Here is a 15,535-nt window from a genome sequence, read left to right as displayed (position 1 = left end):
CACCGTGTTGCGCTCACTGATGTCCCCTTAATGTTGCCTAGACCTTTTTATTCTTGGATCTGGCCTGAGCAAGGAGCTGTTAAAATAAATTGTGATGTAGTGGTGGGGCTAGATCACTCAGTTATTGCCATTGTGGCGAGAGATTGGAGGGGGGATTTGATTTTTTCCATGTCCAAACGGGTGAAAACCAACATCCCCATCCAAGCAGAGGCTGAAGCCATTAATTTGGCGACTTGTGTAGCTGTTAACCGCGGGTTTGAGTTTGTTGTGGTTGAGAGTGATGCCAAAGCCTGCATTGATGCTCTCAAAGTCCCCTTTGATGAAGTGCCTTGGAGAATTTCATCCATTACAGCTGATACTCTTTTGCTGGCATTCCATGGTAAGAAGTTTGTTTTCAGGTGGAGTCCAAGAGAATCCAACAAAGCAGCCCATGTTTTAGCTTCTTGGTGCCTTGGAAAAAATGTATCTGGATCTTTTGGTCAGGGTTATGCTCCTAGACCTTTTTTAGATGTAATTAATTCTGACCTCTTAGCAGCTGTAGCCGCTGCCTAGCCTTTGTTTCTTTTCTGTTTCTTCAATAAAATTTTCTGTTCATCAAAAAAAAATATAAGACATTAGAAATGATGGACAATGTTTGAAAGATTGACAATAATTACCCATCTTGTATTTGGGACTAGTGATTAAGATCTGGGAAGTAAATGTTGTGTTAAAATAACGACCAAGGGCAAGAGTGAATTTTTATTTTTATAAAAAAACTATTTTTTTTTTTATTGGCTATAGATGTTAGAAGTTCTAATCTAATTTATTTTTTCAACGTATTTATATGATGTTAGTGCATTTATCTTGTAATGTTGGGGAGGTTGAGTTATTTAAAAAATTCTTGATGATATTTAGAGCACTAATGAATGGGGTGTCAAAATTAGAGGAGTACCCTTTACGAATTTTATCCATATAAGTGTGGAAGTAGGCTTACTTTCTATGGAAGTGAGGTGATTTTCTAAATAACCGTCTCACCCCTAGTATTTGTCAATAAAAACAAACCCGTGCTTATAGAAAATGCTGGTGCCACAAAACTAGGTAATAGGTCATGCACTGCACATCTATTAGGGTAAATAAAAGGAAACTTTAAAGTTGTGCTCTATGCTTAAAGTGTCAAACCTCTAAGTATGCACATGTAAAAATGATTGAAAATGACATTTATGAGATGTGGGAGTTATACAGTGTAAATTTTTAGGTGATAGTCTCCATTAAGCCGTTATGATGTTGGGTAAGAGTGACCTTGTTTAGATTTTCTATGTTATCTCGCAACTTTTCACACACTTTGCATATATTTTTTGCTACAATTGGTACATTGTCATGCACCAAACCTGAATAAGGTCCAGAGAGCATGAGATATCTATTTGTTCAACCTGTGCAAGGATTTTTCTATAACCTTGATAAAATTGTTTTTACTCAAAAATAATAACCTGCTCATTTTGAGACAATCCATAACAAAATTAAACAAAATGCAACCATTTATAAAGAAAATGCAACATAATCTTTATAAATGGTTGAGAGTACCTATTCTAAATTTGCTTTTAGATATTATATAGATTATCTGCTTTTAAAGAAGCAACGTATTTGATATGACTTTTGAGATTCAATTGTTTGATAGTGTCCAAATAACATATTCAATAATTTGAAAGTGTCCAAATCAAACTCTTACAACATTCAATAGTTTGATAGGCTTCAAATCGAAGACTTGAGGAACTCAAACACAAGATGAAAACTAGAAAGTGTAAACAAACTTTGAATGAACTAAGTCTTTGTTTTTGTTATGGTATTAGGTGATAAATGGGACTCACACGTGTTTTGAGAGAAAATTCTCATGAAACAGTCTCATAAGATACTTTTCCAAAATATAGAGCACTAATGCACACACCCTAAATCAATACATATTCAATAGTCAATACATGAAAATGAAATCTTGAGAACCTGCAATAAATTGATTTGTACTTTGAATCCAATATGTCACTATAGAAGTTGAGTTGCATCCCAAGCTTCTGAATCTGAAAGCATATCCTTTTAGATTGTGCAACTGATATTCGTTAGTGTGTGTCCATTCCCACCAAGGTTTTTGGGTTGCTCCCTATCTCAAGTGAGATTCCACTTGTTTGACTTGTATCACCCTCCGGCTGCTACTAGGAGGAACTAGTAAACCATATTGGACTGTAATATTGGCAAGTAATATACTATTATTTCCAAATGAGTTAGGGTTGTCATGAAAAATGAGGAAGAAATGTCACAACAAGAATATATCTTATCATAAAATACTAAAACCTCAAATTTATTTCTCATATACACAAATGTTGGTACGTGAGAAGAGTATTAGAAAATTTATGGTTTAAATCAAAATTAGAGAAAATTTATGTAACTTATGCCAACAAGCTTTTTCATTAATCACCAACTAAGGAAGAAGATCATTCAAGGCGAAAGCGTCAAAGGCTGTTATATATGAGTGGTCAATAATGTTTTTGCTGGAAATAATGTCATCAAACATTGAAGATGCATGCATTAGAGGAATAATAATACAAACACCTCTTATTTTCAACTCTTCTTATGGTTGATGGAAACATCATCCCAAATTGATAAGATAGTACCATTGTGATCATTATGAGCAACACTCTAGAAATTATAGCTTTGAATCCAAAATTTTCATTAATGGTCTCAACAATTAAAACGTAAAACAAAAAATCCCTCAAGCCTTTAGCATATCAATGGCACATACTTATATATACTGCATTATATCATCATATTGATTTTAAAAAATAAATCAGACAGCATAAAGAGAACATGGCCCCCAATCCCCCACCAAACAAGGCCATAATTGAGTTTAATATATACTCAGTACTTGGACTAGGCTTTGCTTGGGCTGATTTGCCCTCCCAGTGAGGAATTTTCCAATGCCATGCTTGCTTGAATAAATTTACCATTTTTGGGATATAAAACAATGTCTTCAAGCTTGTCTAAATTGCACCAAGCATGTAGCGAGTCAACAGATCAATATTAAATGTTTGCTGGAATGTGAATACAATCAGCCATCATAATGAATGGTATGCAGAAACAAGAGCTTGACCATGAATTATAGAATCACCTATACACAATCTAAATCTTCATTTAGAAGTTGGTCTATATTCATTGTCTTTTCACTTGTTTTTTCATTTATTTTTTTATTATATTTTCTTGGTTAAACATCACATAAAAAGTCTTGGTGTGCGAAACTAGTGGGCAGGCAAACAAGTAGAAAGATTATTTAAGAAGTGGGCAGAACATTTCCTTCTTCAATTATATATAATGAAGAATATTTAACAAGTAGAAAGATCTCAATCGTGCAATACCTCTTGCATTTCTTATGGATATCTCAATTTTCTTCATTGATCTATGTCTGCTACAACTCTTCCTCTATCTTCATCTAATACACTAGACACTCTTAGAGGCACATCTCTTCCAGTTGAGAAACCAACTGACAAATTGGTTTCAGCAAATGGTGAATTCTCTGCTGGGGTTTTCCTGTTGGATATAATGCCTTTTGCTTTGCCATATGGTTAAACAAGTACTCAACTCCCACAGTTGTTTAGATGGCAAACCACGATAAAACTGTTGATGAAAGAGGTTCAGTGCATTCTATTTTGAGGTGCATCCTTGCCTAACAATTTTCAACAGTATAGACAACTCTTCTCCAATAGGCTTAGACTGCATAAGTTTTACAAATGAGGTCATTGATTTAGGATGAAGGGGAGAAAACAGAAAATATACTTATGAGTAAAGCCTGAGAAATGAAAAGTTTCAACTATAGGTTTATTTATTGCCGATCAAATGGAAATTTTTTACTTCTGAAAACAAAATGATTTTATCAATGGAAAATAATGGGCAAACTTCTCTTCTATTGCCCTTTTCTAGAAAAGAACAATTATACTCACCATGATTAAGCTTTTCTAACCTCCATCCATCCCAACATCAATCCGGTGTTTGATTCCCCACCCATGAATTCTAGGCTTCTAGCAATTTCTTGATAAAGTGTACAACATATTGAAAATTTAAGAAAGTTCTTTAGTATGCTGGATATAAGACCATTATTTCAATGAAACATTTTATGTAAGACAATTATTTATATGAACATTGTGTCAAAGCAGGCTTGGACTAGACCTCTAATCCCCAGTAAGTTGCTATTCGTTCACAATGAATTCAAACTCACATAAACACAGCAGAATGACATTGAGCAATATTTATAGTAATGATACAAAATTCATAATGATAATTACATAATTATATTGTTCTACTTCTCAGATAATATGAAAAGGCTAACAGAAAAGTATATTATGAGAAAAATAAGACTTAATAGGTACCTGTTGAGATGAGATATGCAGTACCAGTCTACGAGAACCCAGAGTTTATTTGGTTCATGTACTTGGAAAATAAGTTGCTGACTGTGCAGGAAGGCTGAAGCCACGAACTCAGAAAATAGTATAGGCATTTGAACTGCAAAAGAAAGACAAGATAACTAAAACAACAAAGGTCCTTAACTCTTTATGCACATAGTCACCATCAATTTTGATGTTTTGAAACAATAGCAAGCAATTTAAATTTTGATTTTTAGACTTCTTTGCAAATACCAAACGTATTTCAAAGCCTAAGCATTAAACTAGGAATGAGCATCATGAGCCATACACAAGCAATCCAAAGAGTACTTAGCAATGCTTTCTCTTTCTTCTTTTTTTTTAATAAATTTTTGGGCGACTAGTTGTACAGACTATTTCCAACATTAGAATGTCAATTCCTACAGTGGGCTTCACTACTATGCATTAGATGTTGAAAACCCACTTACAAACATTAAAATGTGCATCCAAGAGTGACACTTTGCTTCATCACAAAATGTACTCCCCCAAATCTGATGTTTGGTTGAAATAAGGCCAAAAGAGAATTAGATATTCAGCAGGAGGTTTTTATAGATGGAGAAGATTATAAGTAAAAACAGAAAGATGATTAAGCAGAAATATTGAGATATGCCTTACAGTAGAAGAGTACATAATCCAAGGTATTTTGTCTCCTTGCCCGAATCCTTGATGGTCACTTTGTGCACTTCACACACTTCCATGTAACGAAGTACTTCAAACACTAAGACAAGAAATAAGAATACAATATTACTTTATAAATAGATAACTAGCAAGTACCTAACCCTATAACTTTAAAACTTGATAACTACCAATAACATTTTTAAGCTTTGAATGCCCCTCTCTCTTCTTTATAGTAGTATTACTCATAGAATTGTTATACCCAATGCCATGCCTTTGCCCTAACTACACATGGTTTGGGTGGAGGGCACTTACCATTGCACCATGGTTTGCCTTCTAGTATTACTCATAGAATGAAGAAATAATATTTTTCTAGCATTGATAAAGAAAGATAAAAGATTATGTACAAATGTTACTAGCATCTTTGAAGTCATAACAGAGCTTTCTACAAAAAGCACTATGATATGATGTTAAGATTGAGAAATATTTTACATAATGTCTAGACTGAAGGAGAGCAAAAAATTCCTAGGGTATTTTATTAGGTTAAAAAAATAATAATTATTGATCATAGAACAAAAAACAAATGCGGAAATAAATTAGAGAAAAAAAAAAGTAGAAAGTACAGAGTAACATATTCAAGAAGCAAAATTTAAGTGCCTAAATCAAGCAAGTTAGGACTGGTCCAATCTTCTCCTCTCCACTTTTTACGGTGTCCTTTTCAAAATGGGCAACTATGGATTGCAACAAATAGCAAGTATTTATCAAATTCTCCCCTCAACCCTTGGTGGTAACATCCCACTCTTCCCCATCTTCATTGACAAGAAACACATCACTAAGACAAGAAATCTATATGCATCCAGATTCAAACTTTTAAAGTTGTAACATCAAAGCCTGAAGATTAGCAACTACACACTCAAGCCCTCAAAATTAAGGATAGAATGTTGCATAAGTTGTAGATAGTAAAAATAAGAATATTATATAACAAGGCCAGATGCCAATAATAAAAATCTACTAGTAAAGTTTCAGCACTATTCAGTTTGGGTTCATTTTAAAAAACAAAAACAAAAATTCTTCGTTATATTCACACATGCATTCCGGTAATGTTGCAAATAGTGGTCTTACTAGGTAGAATAATTGGTGATGGGGTTGTTGTGAGTTTGGCCTAAATTTGACAAAGTTGCTAGTAATTTCTTTGGTGGGAGTTTTTGAGAGATAATTAAAATAATAAAATGATGTTTCAGCCAAATGGCAGAAGTAGCAGAAGAGGAAGAAGTTACCCTTTATTGATTCAGACTTGCTCACACGCCCTTCAGAAAACCATTGCTGACAGTGTCGTTGTGAGTTTTGCCAGAATTTGATAAAATTACGGACGATCATTGTTTGTTTACCTGAAATCAAGAAAATGAGCAAGACCCATATAAAATATTAAACCGCAAATGAAATAGAAAGAGGTAGGCATTTGAATTTAGTTGTTTACTTTTAAATGCAAATGAGTCAAAATTTTGTGACCCTGTTCATTTGATTAGTCTATCTAAAATTCCAAACTTTAATTTATTTTTTTAAAATTATTTGTGAAATTTTATTAAACCCATCAATCAATTTTGGATACATAGCTCTGAATCTAAGCAACAACAATAAACCGCGCTAATTCAAATTTATGTGAATATGTTAAATTTCATAAATCTACGTTGTTAGTAATTTATTTTCCGTCGGAATTTTAACTAGAAAATGAGAATATTTAATTGACAGTATTTGTTTTCAAAATAAAAGAAGAAGCCGAACTAGTTACCGCAACGTAGGGAATGGAGTGTCAGTTAATTTGATGATTGGGATGTGAGAAATGTTGCGCCAGTCCTCTCTTCGACAACGTTTCTTGATAATTGGACAGTCACCAATCTCCAATTCCTTCAATGGAGTTGTACGCAGGAAATCCGGCAACGACTTTAACTTTCTGCAGTAGTGAATTGTCAACTTTTGAAGACGCGGCATTATAGTAATACAGTCTTCGTCTTCTTTTCCTCCTTCTCTCGTTCCTCCAATCCATTCTTCCCACTCGCCCAAACCAAAGAATTCGAGATATTTCAAATTTGGGAATATTTTCATGTCTTCTTTTTTGTTTTCAGATTCTATTCCCAAAAAATCAACTCCAACTTTTTTCAATCTCTGCGCAAACGATATAGTTAATGATTCGAGGCACGGAATCATCCCCAAAGAAGGCAAACTCATTAACTCTGTGGCGTAATAGAGACAAAGCTCTTTCAAATTGGTTAAAGATGCCAACCAAATAGGAGACATTGTGGTGCCCCGGTAATAACTAATGCGTAACTTCTCCAAGTCTTGAGGTGGCTCTAACGCATTTAAACTTAATACATTACTCTCAATTCTTCTATCATTCGGAGCTAAGGCAATTGGATCAAACCCTTCATTAAAAGATAGATACAAATCACGAAGATGGTTCAAATTTTTTAATTCTTCAAGTTTACTTCCTTTGCTATCCTCACCACTTATGGGGACAATATTTAATGTTCTGAGAGAAGTGAATCTTCCAATCCCTCTTGGAATCACTAAGTTATATCCAATAAGAAATCTTAAGTTAATTAATTTACCTATTTCCTGTGGTAATATTTTGGGTGAACTCATAGACTCACCAAGCCTCAAAAATTGTAAATTGCATAGATTACATATAGTTTCAGGCATTTCACATTTGCGAAAAGAAACATATTCTTTACACTCAAACAAATCAAGATACCTTAAATGTATTAAATTTCCTATTGTATCCGGAAGTTCCATCATGCAGTGCAAAGTTAATACCAGTAAATGGCTAAAATTCTGGACTAAATTGGATATATTATAATCATTATGATTAAAAAAGATGACAGTGCGTAGATTTTTGATCTATTAGTAGATGGAGGAAATTGGGACCTTCTTGAATATCCCAAATGGTGAGCTTCAGTAATTGATTGTGCAAAGTCATGCACTATATCATGCATTTTGTATCTTGTGCCAAACCGTTTATATTCCTTGCATTCTTGGAAGAAAGAGCGAATGACTAAATTTTCTAAGTATTCTCGTGCCATGATTTCCACCTCCATATTTTCCCTTGACTCAACAAATCCATGTGCTGTCCACATATATACCAACTCATCAACATAAAAAACATGAGTTTTTGGAAAGACAACACAGTATGAGAAACACCATTTCAGTGGTGATGATAAATCATAGTAACTCAATAACAATGGTGCAAAAAGACCTTTTTCAACAACTTCTAATTCCCACAAATTGCTATTCAAAACATTCTTCCATTCTTCTTTACTTTTCTTTAAGCGCATGAGACTCCCTAGAGTCCTTGCTGCAAGGGGCAAGCCTTTGCACTTCTTTGATATTTGTTTGCCAAAGTCTTCTAGTTGCTCACATTGCTGACGATCCTTATCAGAAAATGCTATTTTACTAAACACCAACCAACAATCTTCCTCAGACAAGTCCTCCAACTTGATCGTATTTGCACTTTCCATCATCTTCGCAACTTGGTCTTTACGTGTGGTGACTAGAATTCTACTACTTTGGGAACCACAATTTTTGAGTGCATCTCTGAATGGCTTCCACATTACAAAGTCTTCAGTCCACACATCATCAAAGACAAGAAAAAACTTCTTTCACCCAACTTTATCACAAATTCTATCCAATAGACTTTGCAATGCAGTCAAGTTGGAGGATCGACGTTCAATAGATTCAAGGATTTCTTTGGCAACCTTGCACTGATCGAAAGGATTCAAAACACAAACCCACACTTTTATCTCAAAAAGGGCTTGCACCTCCTGATCATTGTAGGCTAATTGGGCAAGAATAGTTTTTCCAATACCGCCCATGCCCACCAAAGAGATTACATGGGGGTGTTTATCTTTTTCAGTACCCTTGCCCAATAGGGCGCTCACTAGAGATTGAAAGAGTAGATGGACGGTATTGGAAAAACTTTCACATATGTATTTTTGTAAGATAATTTTTAGGGGAACTTATCATCTTTTAAGTTCCAATGAGTATACAAAAGCTGTCTAATTTGATATCAAACACGTAAAAAAACGAATTTGAGAAAACAAAAACTACCTTATTTCTATAATTACTAGATCGATTGAAAAATTTTATTGGTTTTTATGAACATCATTGGACTAACTCAAATATTTGGAGGGGCCAAATTTTATTTTTGTAGCTAAATATTTAAAAAATTTAATACTTACACATAATATAAAAAGAATTTTTTTAAATTTGGGGGGACCATGGCCCCCCTAAGCATCGCTATAGCTCCGCCCCTGGCGCTCACTAGATCATTCTTAACCTTATCACGACCAAGAATTTCAGACACATCAACATAAGAAGTAGTTTTTGGTCTCTCAATTACTTCTTGAATGGGCCTACTCAATTCAAACCCGTACATCTCCCTCTCTTTGTAAGTCTCATCTAAATTTTCGTTAAGTTCTTGTATCTTATGAGCAATATCACGATGCGGTAAAAGATTAGGAACTGAGAAATTGAAGTAGGAGATGAGGGGCCATACCTTCCTCTTCTTAGCAGTACTAGTTTCAGCTTTTTCTTTTTCTTCGAATTCTTTTTGTTGTTTCTCAATCTCTGCTTTGATCATGACAGTGTTCCACTCATCCAACATGTAGTCGATCTCGTACGATACGCCTTCGAGCTTATCTAACCAAAGCTTCACATCTTCCTCCTTCAGCTGCCTCTTCTCAGCATCATTGAGCACTGCCTGAATGGTACGGAATTTGGTTTCAAGCTCTTGGACTTCTTCCTTAACAGTTACTGTCAACTTGAACTCTGAAGAAATGAAAGAACCAAGCCGCTCCACGATAGCAGAAAGTAGAGCACCAGCCATACTTCAGAAATGGGAATTCGCTGGATAACACGAGATTGAAAGAGTAGATGGACGAAAGAGGTAAATGCCCATTTCGGCCTATGAGGCAAAAATGGACTTTTGCCCATTTCGCCGAAAAGATGTATCAAAAACCTATATTAGTTGTTCCCAATGATTTGCCTCTTACTTGATAAAGATTAGAGACGTTAGCCCATATCCACGTACATAGGAAAAGGCATATGGATGTAAATTGTAACTTATATACTGGTAGTATAAGGTCAGTTAGGTGTTCCAAACATCTCTTATGCAAACCCTAGTTAACATAATATAAAGAAATTGTTAAATCTCACATGAATTTTCAGATATATTATATATATCAAGAGATTGAAAGTGTCTACGGTAACTGGTTGATGAAAGGAGAAACTAACTAGTGCCCTTTCACGTTCCTACGGCCTTTTGTAATAAAAATTAGTCGCAGACCTATGTGATGTGTGAGAATAAATAATTGTTTTGTAATTGTATATATAATTTATAATTTTTCTCCAAAATTTGTTGAAGATAATTTGTTCACCCTAAAAATTAATCAATTTCTATTCAGTCCAATTGGATCTACACCAGTCCCATTCAATCCAATTAGGTCTATTTAGGTCCAATTTGGTCCACTCGGTCAATTTTGGTCCTCTTTGGTCCATTTTGGAATAATTGGGCCTTAAATTGATTCTTTTTGTAGGTTGTCTTTTCAAGTTTAGCTCAAAAATACATTTTTTTTAAAAAAAAAATTTGGATTGAAAAATATGAAATTTTCTTATATTTGGGCTAAAAATTTTAGTTTTGAGTTAAAAAATACAAATAAAATATACATTAGAAATTAGAAATATGAGCCCTAAAAATGCAATAAAAATTAAATATTCAAAAGTTTTATCCAGTTCACTTCCATCCTATTCAGTCCATTATGTTCTCCTCAGTCCACTTTAGTTCAATTTGGTCTACATTGGTCTTATTCGGTTCATTCTGTCCACTTTGGTCCTATTCTATCGACATTGGTCCTATTCGGTTCTATTCAGTCCTATTTGGTCATATATGTTCCTATTTGGTCCATTATGTCCACTTTGGCCCTAATCTATCCATTTGTTCTTATTCAGTCCCTTTCAATCCTTTTCAGTCCACATTAGTCCACCATGTTTTATTCTATCCACTTCGGTCTTATACGGTCCACTTCGGTCCTATACAGTCAGCTTCAATCCTATTTGGTCCAGTTTGGTTCACCCTGTTCCCATTCGATCCTATTTTGTCCATTCTATTCACTTCATTTCATTTGGTCCAATTCAATCCATTTGTGTCAACTACACTCCATTCGGACCACTTTGGTCCATTTTTGTGCACATACATATAGGGAAAAAACATGTTTAGGTTGAGAACACCTATTCTAAAGCTAAATTTATTAAAAAATATATATAAATCCCAAACTCGTAATATCTAAAATCTTAAGCGTGACATTTATTGTCGCTATAATTTTGTTGACCCACCACTTTGGTCTAGTTAAATTTAAGTGAAAGTCTTTCTAAATATGAAGGCTATGGATATACAAATTTAATCTTAAGGGTAGTAACTCATTTGTTTTAAAGTCATTACTTCTAAATGAATTGCATGTGGTTTATTATACCTCTAAGAAATATATATATATATATATATGTATGTATGTATGTATGTATGTATGTATGTATAATTTTTATTTAAATTAATTATTCAAATTGTTCACTTTCTCAAAATAGATTATTATGATAACCAAAATTTTATTTTCTAATTATATGTTAAGTTTTGGTTATCATACTGAATATGTATAATTTATTCTCTAAATTTTATTATAGATAAGTAGTTCTCCCTAAAAATTAAACAATTTTAAAAAGTAATTTCCATCACTCTATTTTTACAAATATATAATTTTATCATTTTTGATGTTTTTAATTGATATTATTATTTTTTGAAATGTTCCATTTTCTTCTAACTATTTTTATTATGCATTATATTTTTCTATTTTTTTTGGTACAATTAAAATTTTTAAGTTTCAAAGCTATTATTCAAATTTCTCATTCTCTTAAGGAGATTATTATGATAACCAAAACTTATCATATAATTACAATTGATATTACTTAAATAATTGATAGTATGACTCTCAACCTAAACTTGCATTTTTCCATTCTTAGGTAAGTACACCGAATTGGGTAGAAGTGATTTGAAATAGACCAAGTGGTTCGAAGTGGACCGAATAAACCAAATTGGATTGAATGGACTAAATTGAACTAAGTAGACCACAGTGGAACAAATTGGACCTAATACACCTAATTGCACCGAATTGGACAGAATGGAGTAAAGTAGACTGAGTGAGATCGAAGTAGACTGAATGGACCAAAATGTACCGAAGTGAACCAAATGAACCGAATTAGAATGAATTGACCGAAGTAGATTGAATGAATCTAATTGAATTGAAATGGACCAAAGTAGACCAAATTAGACCGAGGTAGACCAAATTGGATCGAGCTAAACTAAAATAGACTGAACTGGACCAAATAGATGAGTGGATTGAAATAGACTGAGCGCTCATCTGTAATTAGCATAGCCAGGATTGTGTTATGATATTAACTAAAATTCTTACTTCCAAAATAATCAAGTATTAACTCAAACAAATAAATTCTGATGATGCCGTAAATATCACCAGTGAGCCACATCATTTTCGGACGCTCGTAACGATACCTGCATAGCAAAGAAAGAAGACTTAACAGAGAGCACCGATGTGGTGCCGGCTGAATACCCTCCGAAGGTCAAGTTAAAACTATTCTCACAACTCTAGAGTGCTAAAGAAGGGTAAATTATGCGTACCTTGATTTGTGAAGGTATTGGGGTTTTTATAGTAGTAGAAGGTTGACATCTCTTCCTTAGTGTAGAAGTCTTTTCCTTATAGGAATCCTCTTAAATAGTCCCAAACGTGATGGACAAGACATTTCCTTATAGAGAGGATCTTCATTAATGCGCGCATCTTTCGGAATCCTCTTCGTGCTTGGATTCCATTTACCTAGGGATTCTATGGTGGTTAAGTGTGTGTCGCAAGTACTTTCCATCTAGGGTTTCTGGCTGTGATGTGGGTGCTTGATCTGTTCTTGTCGCATCTGTTTATGCAAGATCTGCCCATAACAGGCCTTTGCACAAGTTGGGCTCGCGCTCTATCGGCCCTCGGACGTGGATCCGTCAGGCCCATTTCATGAAGATCCGTCAACCTAGATTTTTACCCTCTTCAGATTCTAAACTAAGTAAAAGAAAAAAGGAGACCCTTTTAATCTTCAAGAGAAGAAATCAGAGGCAGAAGCAAGAGCATTTATAATGCTAGTTAGACTCTGCAAATTTTATTGTTCTTCACACAGGTCTCACTACAAGAATTTTGGTCTTTTGCGACCAATGTTTTAGCGACGACCAAAAAATCGTCACTATTAGGCATACATTAGCGACAAAAATATATGGTCATCGCTAATAAGTGTATTGTAGCGACAACACTAAGGTAGTCACTAATAAGTCGTCGCTAACGCCATGGAGGGAATTTTATTCACTTTTGGAAAATGGAGGGAAAATTTTAGCAACGACAATAAATTTTGTTGTGACGACATTTACGCTGCTAAAATAAGGTCTATTTTAACGACGACATCTATCATCGCTAATAATCATCTTTAGTGACGACCTTATGTTTCATCACAATTATGTGGCCAAAAATTCATAGTAAATATGTTATATATATGCTTTATTTATCAGTGATGACACATTGGTGGTCACTATTAGAAGGCTATTAGTGATGACACAACATGTCATTGCAAATATATCTACCTAAATATAATGGAGGGTAAAATTTTCACTCTCAAAAATGGTGGGAATTATTGGAGGGAAGCAGATTTTATATTAGCAACGAATTAGGTTGTCGCTATAATGGATCTTTTAATGAAGACAAAGATTGTCATCACTAATATGTGGCCAAAACAATTTTGATATAATATGATTTTTTTTTTTAATCAAATCCTCCAAATGCCTCTTAAAATATTTAAAATGACATAAATTCCTTTAAAATGTTTGAAATGATTAAAATACCATTAACCTCGTCAAAATGACCAAAATACCCCTAAACTTATATAATGACCAAAATAAACTTGAAGCCTTCAAAGTAATTTAAAACTTTCAAATCTATTAAAAAAAGAAGAAGAAAATATGAGACAACGGAGGGCTTGTTGCTTCAATATACTCTCAAATCATAATGTTGCCCATTTGAAACTTGAAGTCGATAAAAATAATAAAAATTAAGTTCTGATTCCACTCAAAATACTAACTAATTCTCATAGTTATCAAAATGTGAATCGTATCGTGAATCAATTTTTTATTTTTCTATATCATGTGTCATAAGAAAGGTATTAGTCAATATTTACCAAACTAATAAATTCATTATAAATATATGAAAGGTATATTCATTATAAATTCATAATATATTCAACTAATAACTAATTCAATCATCAATTATGTAATGATATTTACCAAAAGTAAGTAAATAAATCAAATTAAAATATATTTATAACATACATATTCATATTAATTAAAATCAGAAGTGATAATAAATGATATATGAGCCAAAATAATAAATTTTTTCATCATTTTGCCTAATCAATTTTATCTAAGTCAATGTTAACAAGATGTTCATCATTTTCAAAATTATCTCTTTATTAACATTTTCTAACAACTACTCCAATACCCAATAATCCACTGAAAACCTAATTTCACAAAGTCTAGTGGTTTCGAGACTATCTATTAAGTTTGATCGGGTTTGACCAACTTTAACTATGCCTTTTTATAAATCTAATAGTTTGATTGTGACCATAATTTACTAGAATTAACCTTTCATTACACTCTTCAAGTCCAACGGTTAGATTTCAAATCTAAGTATGGCGTGAGATGGATATGTGTTGTGTATTTGTATGACTATGTTCTCTTAATCTGACCATTCAATTGGTCTCAAATTTCACCAACACCAATATGTCACCATACTCTTCAATCCTAATGATCAAGATTTGAATATAAATTTCACCAAGTCCAGTGGTCACAGGACCATCTATTAAGTTTAACCGGGTTTGACCAAATTTAACTAAACTTTGACCGCCTTTTTCTCTAAATCCAGCCGTTTGATTGTGATTATAATTTACTAGAATTAACCTTTCATTACACTCTTTGAATCCAACGGTTAGGTTTCAAATCTAAGGATGGCGTGTGATGAACATATGTTGTGTACATTTATGGCTATGATCTCTCAATCTGACCATCCAATTCTCAAATTTCATCAACATCAATATGTCACCATACTCTTCAATCTTAATGATCAAGATTTGAATATGAATTTCACCAAGTCCAGTGGTATCGGAACCATCTATTAAGTTTGACCAGGTTTGACCAACTTTAACTAAACTTTGACCGTGCATTTCTCTAAATCCAACCGTTTGATTGTGACCATAATTTACTAGAATTAACCTTTCATTGCACTCTTCGAATCCAACAGTTAAATTTCAAATCTAAGGATGGTGTGTGATGGACATGTGTTGTGTAC

At 33.5% G+C, this 15,535-nt stretch overlaps 2 protein-coding genes and 2 long non-coding RNA genes across 5 annotated transcripts; all 4 read right to left on the bottom strand.

Annotated features, from left to right (window-relative positions):
• Positions 1–1,778: 1,778 nt before the first annotated feature.
• LOC115957802 lies at positions 1,779–4,653 on the bottom strand. 2 transcript variants are annotated; one of them, XR_004084400.1, is made up of 2 exons: positions 4,386–4,653; positions 1,779–2,208 (listed from the first exon to the last, which is right to left on the bottom strand). It is a non-coding gene; the product is annotated as an uncharacterized LOC115957802 (long non-coding RNA). The 2 variants fall into 2 exon arrangements; XR_004084401.1 differs by lacking the exon at positions 1,779–2,208 and adding an exon at positions 3,301–3,732.
• Positions 4,654–4,778: 125 nt separating this feature from the next.
• Positions 4,779–7,467, bottom strand: LOC115958213. The gene is made up of 3 exons (XR_004084481.1): positions 6,841–7,467; positions 6,329–6,439; positions 4,779–5,154 (listed from the first exon to the last, which is right to left on the bottom strand). It is a non-coding gene; the product is annotated as an uncharacterized LOC115958213 (long non-coding RNA).
• A 418-nt stretch (positions 7,468–7,885) lies between these two features.
• On the bottom strand, positions 7,886–8,656 carry LOC115957073 (putative disease resistance protein RGA3). Its single transcript, XM_031075310.1, has one exon. The coding sequence runs from the start codon at positions 8,654–8,656 to the stop codon at positions 7,886–7,888; it is 771 nt and encodes a 256-aa protein (XP_030931170.1).
• A 48-nt stretch (positions 8,657–8,704) lies between these two features.
• Positions 8,705–9,955, bottom strand: LOC115957072 (disease resistance protein RGA2-like). The gene is made up of 2 exons (XM_031075309.1): positions 9,358–9,955; positions 8,705–8,974 (listed from the first exon to the last, which is right to left on the bottom strand). The coding sequence occupies exons 1-2, from the start codon at positions 9,928–9,930 to the stop codon at positions 8,705–8,707; spliced, it is 843 nt and encodes a 280-aa protein (XP_030931169.1). The 5' UTR covers positions 9,931–9,955.
• Positions 9,956–15,535: the final 5,580 nt, after the last annotated feature.

Source organism: Quercus lobata, chromosome 8 (genome assembly GCF_001633185.2).
Source record: "Quercus lobata isolate SW786 chromosome 8, ValleyOak3.0 Primary Assembly, whole genome shotgun sequence".
NCBI lineage: Eukaryota > Viridiplantae > Streptophyta > Magnoliopsida > Fagales > Fagaceae > Quercus > Quercus lobata.
This window is presented reverse-complemented; position numbering and strand designations above follow the sequence as displayed.

Bases quoted from the DNA above. Each gene is read 5' to 3' on its own strand.
- LOC115957073 (XM_031075310.1), bottom strand. From the start codon at position 8,656: ATGTGGAAGCCATTCAGAGATGCACTCAAAAATTGTGGTTCCCAAAGT.
- LOC115957072 (XM_031075309.1), bottom strand. From the start codon at position 9,930: ATGGCTGGTGCTCTACTTTCTGCTATCGTGGAGCGGCTTGGTTCTTTC. The intron at 8,975-9,357 runs AGGGGCGGAGCT...CTAGTGAGCGCC, and splicing joins AGAATGATCTAGTGAGCGCC to CTATTGGGCAAGGGTACTGA.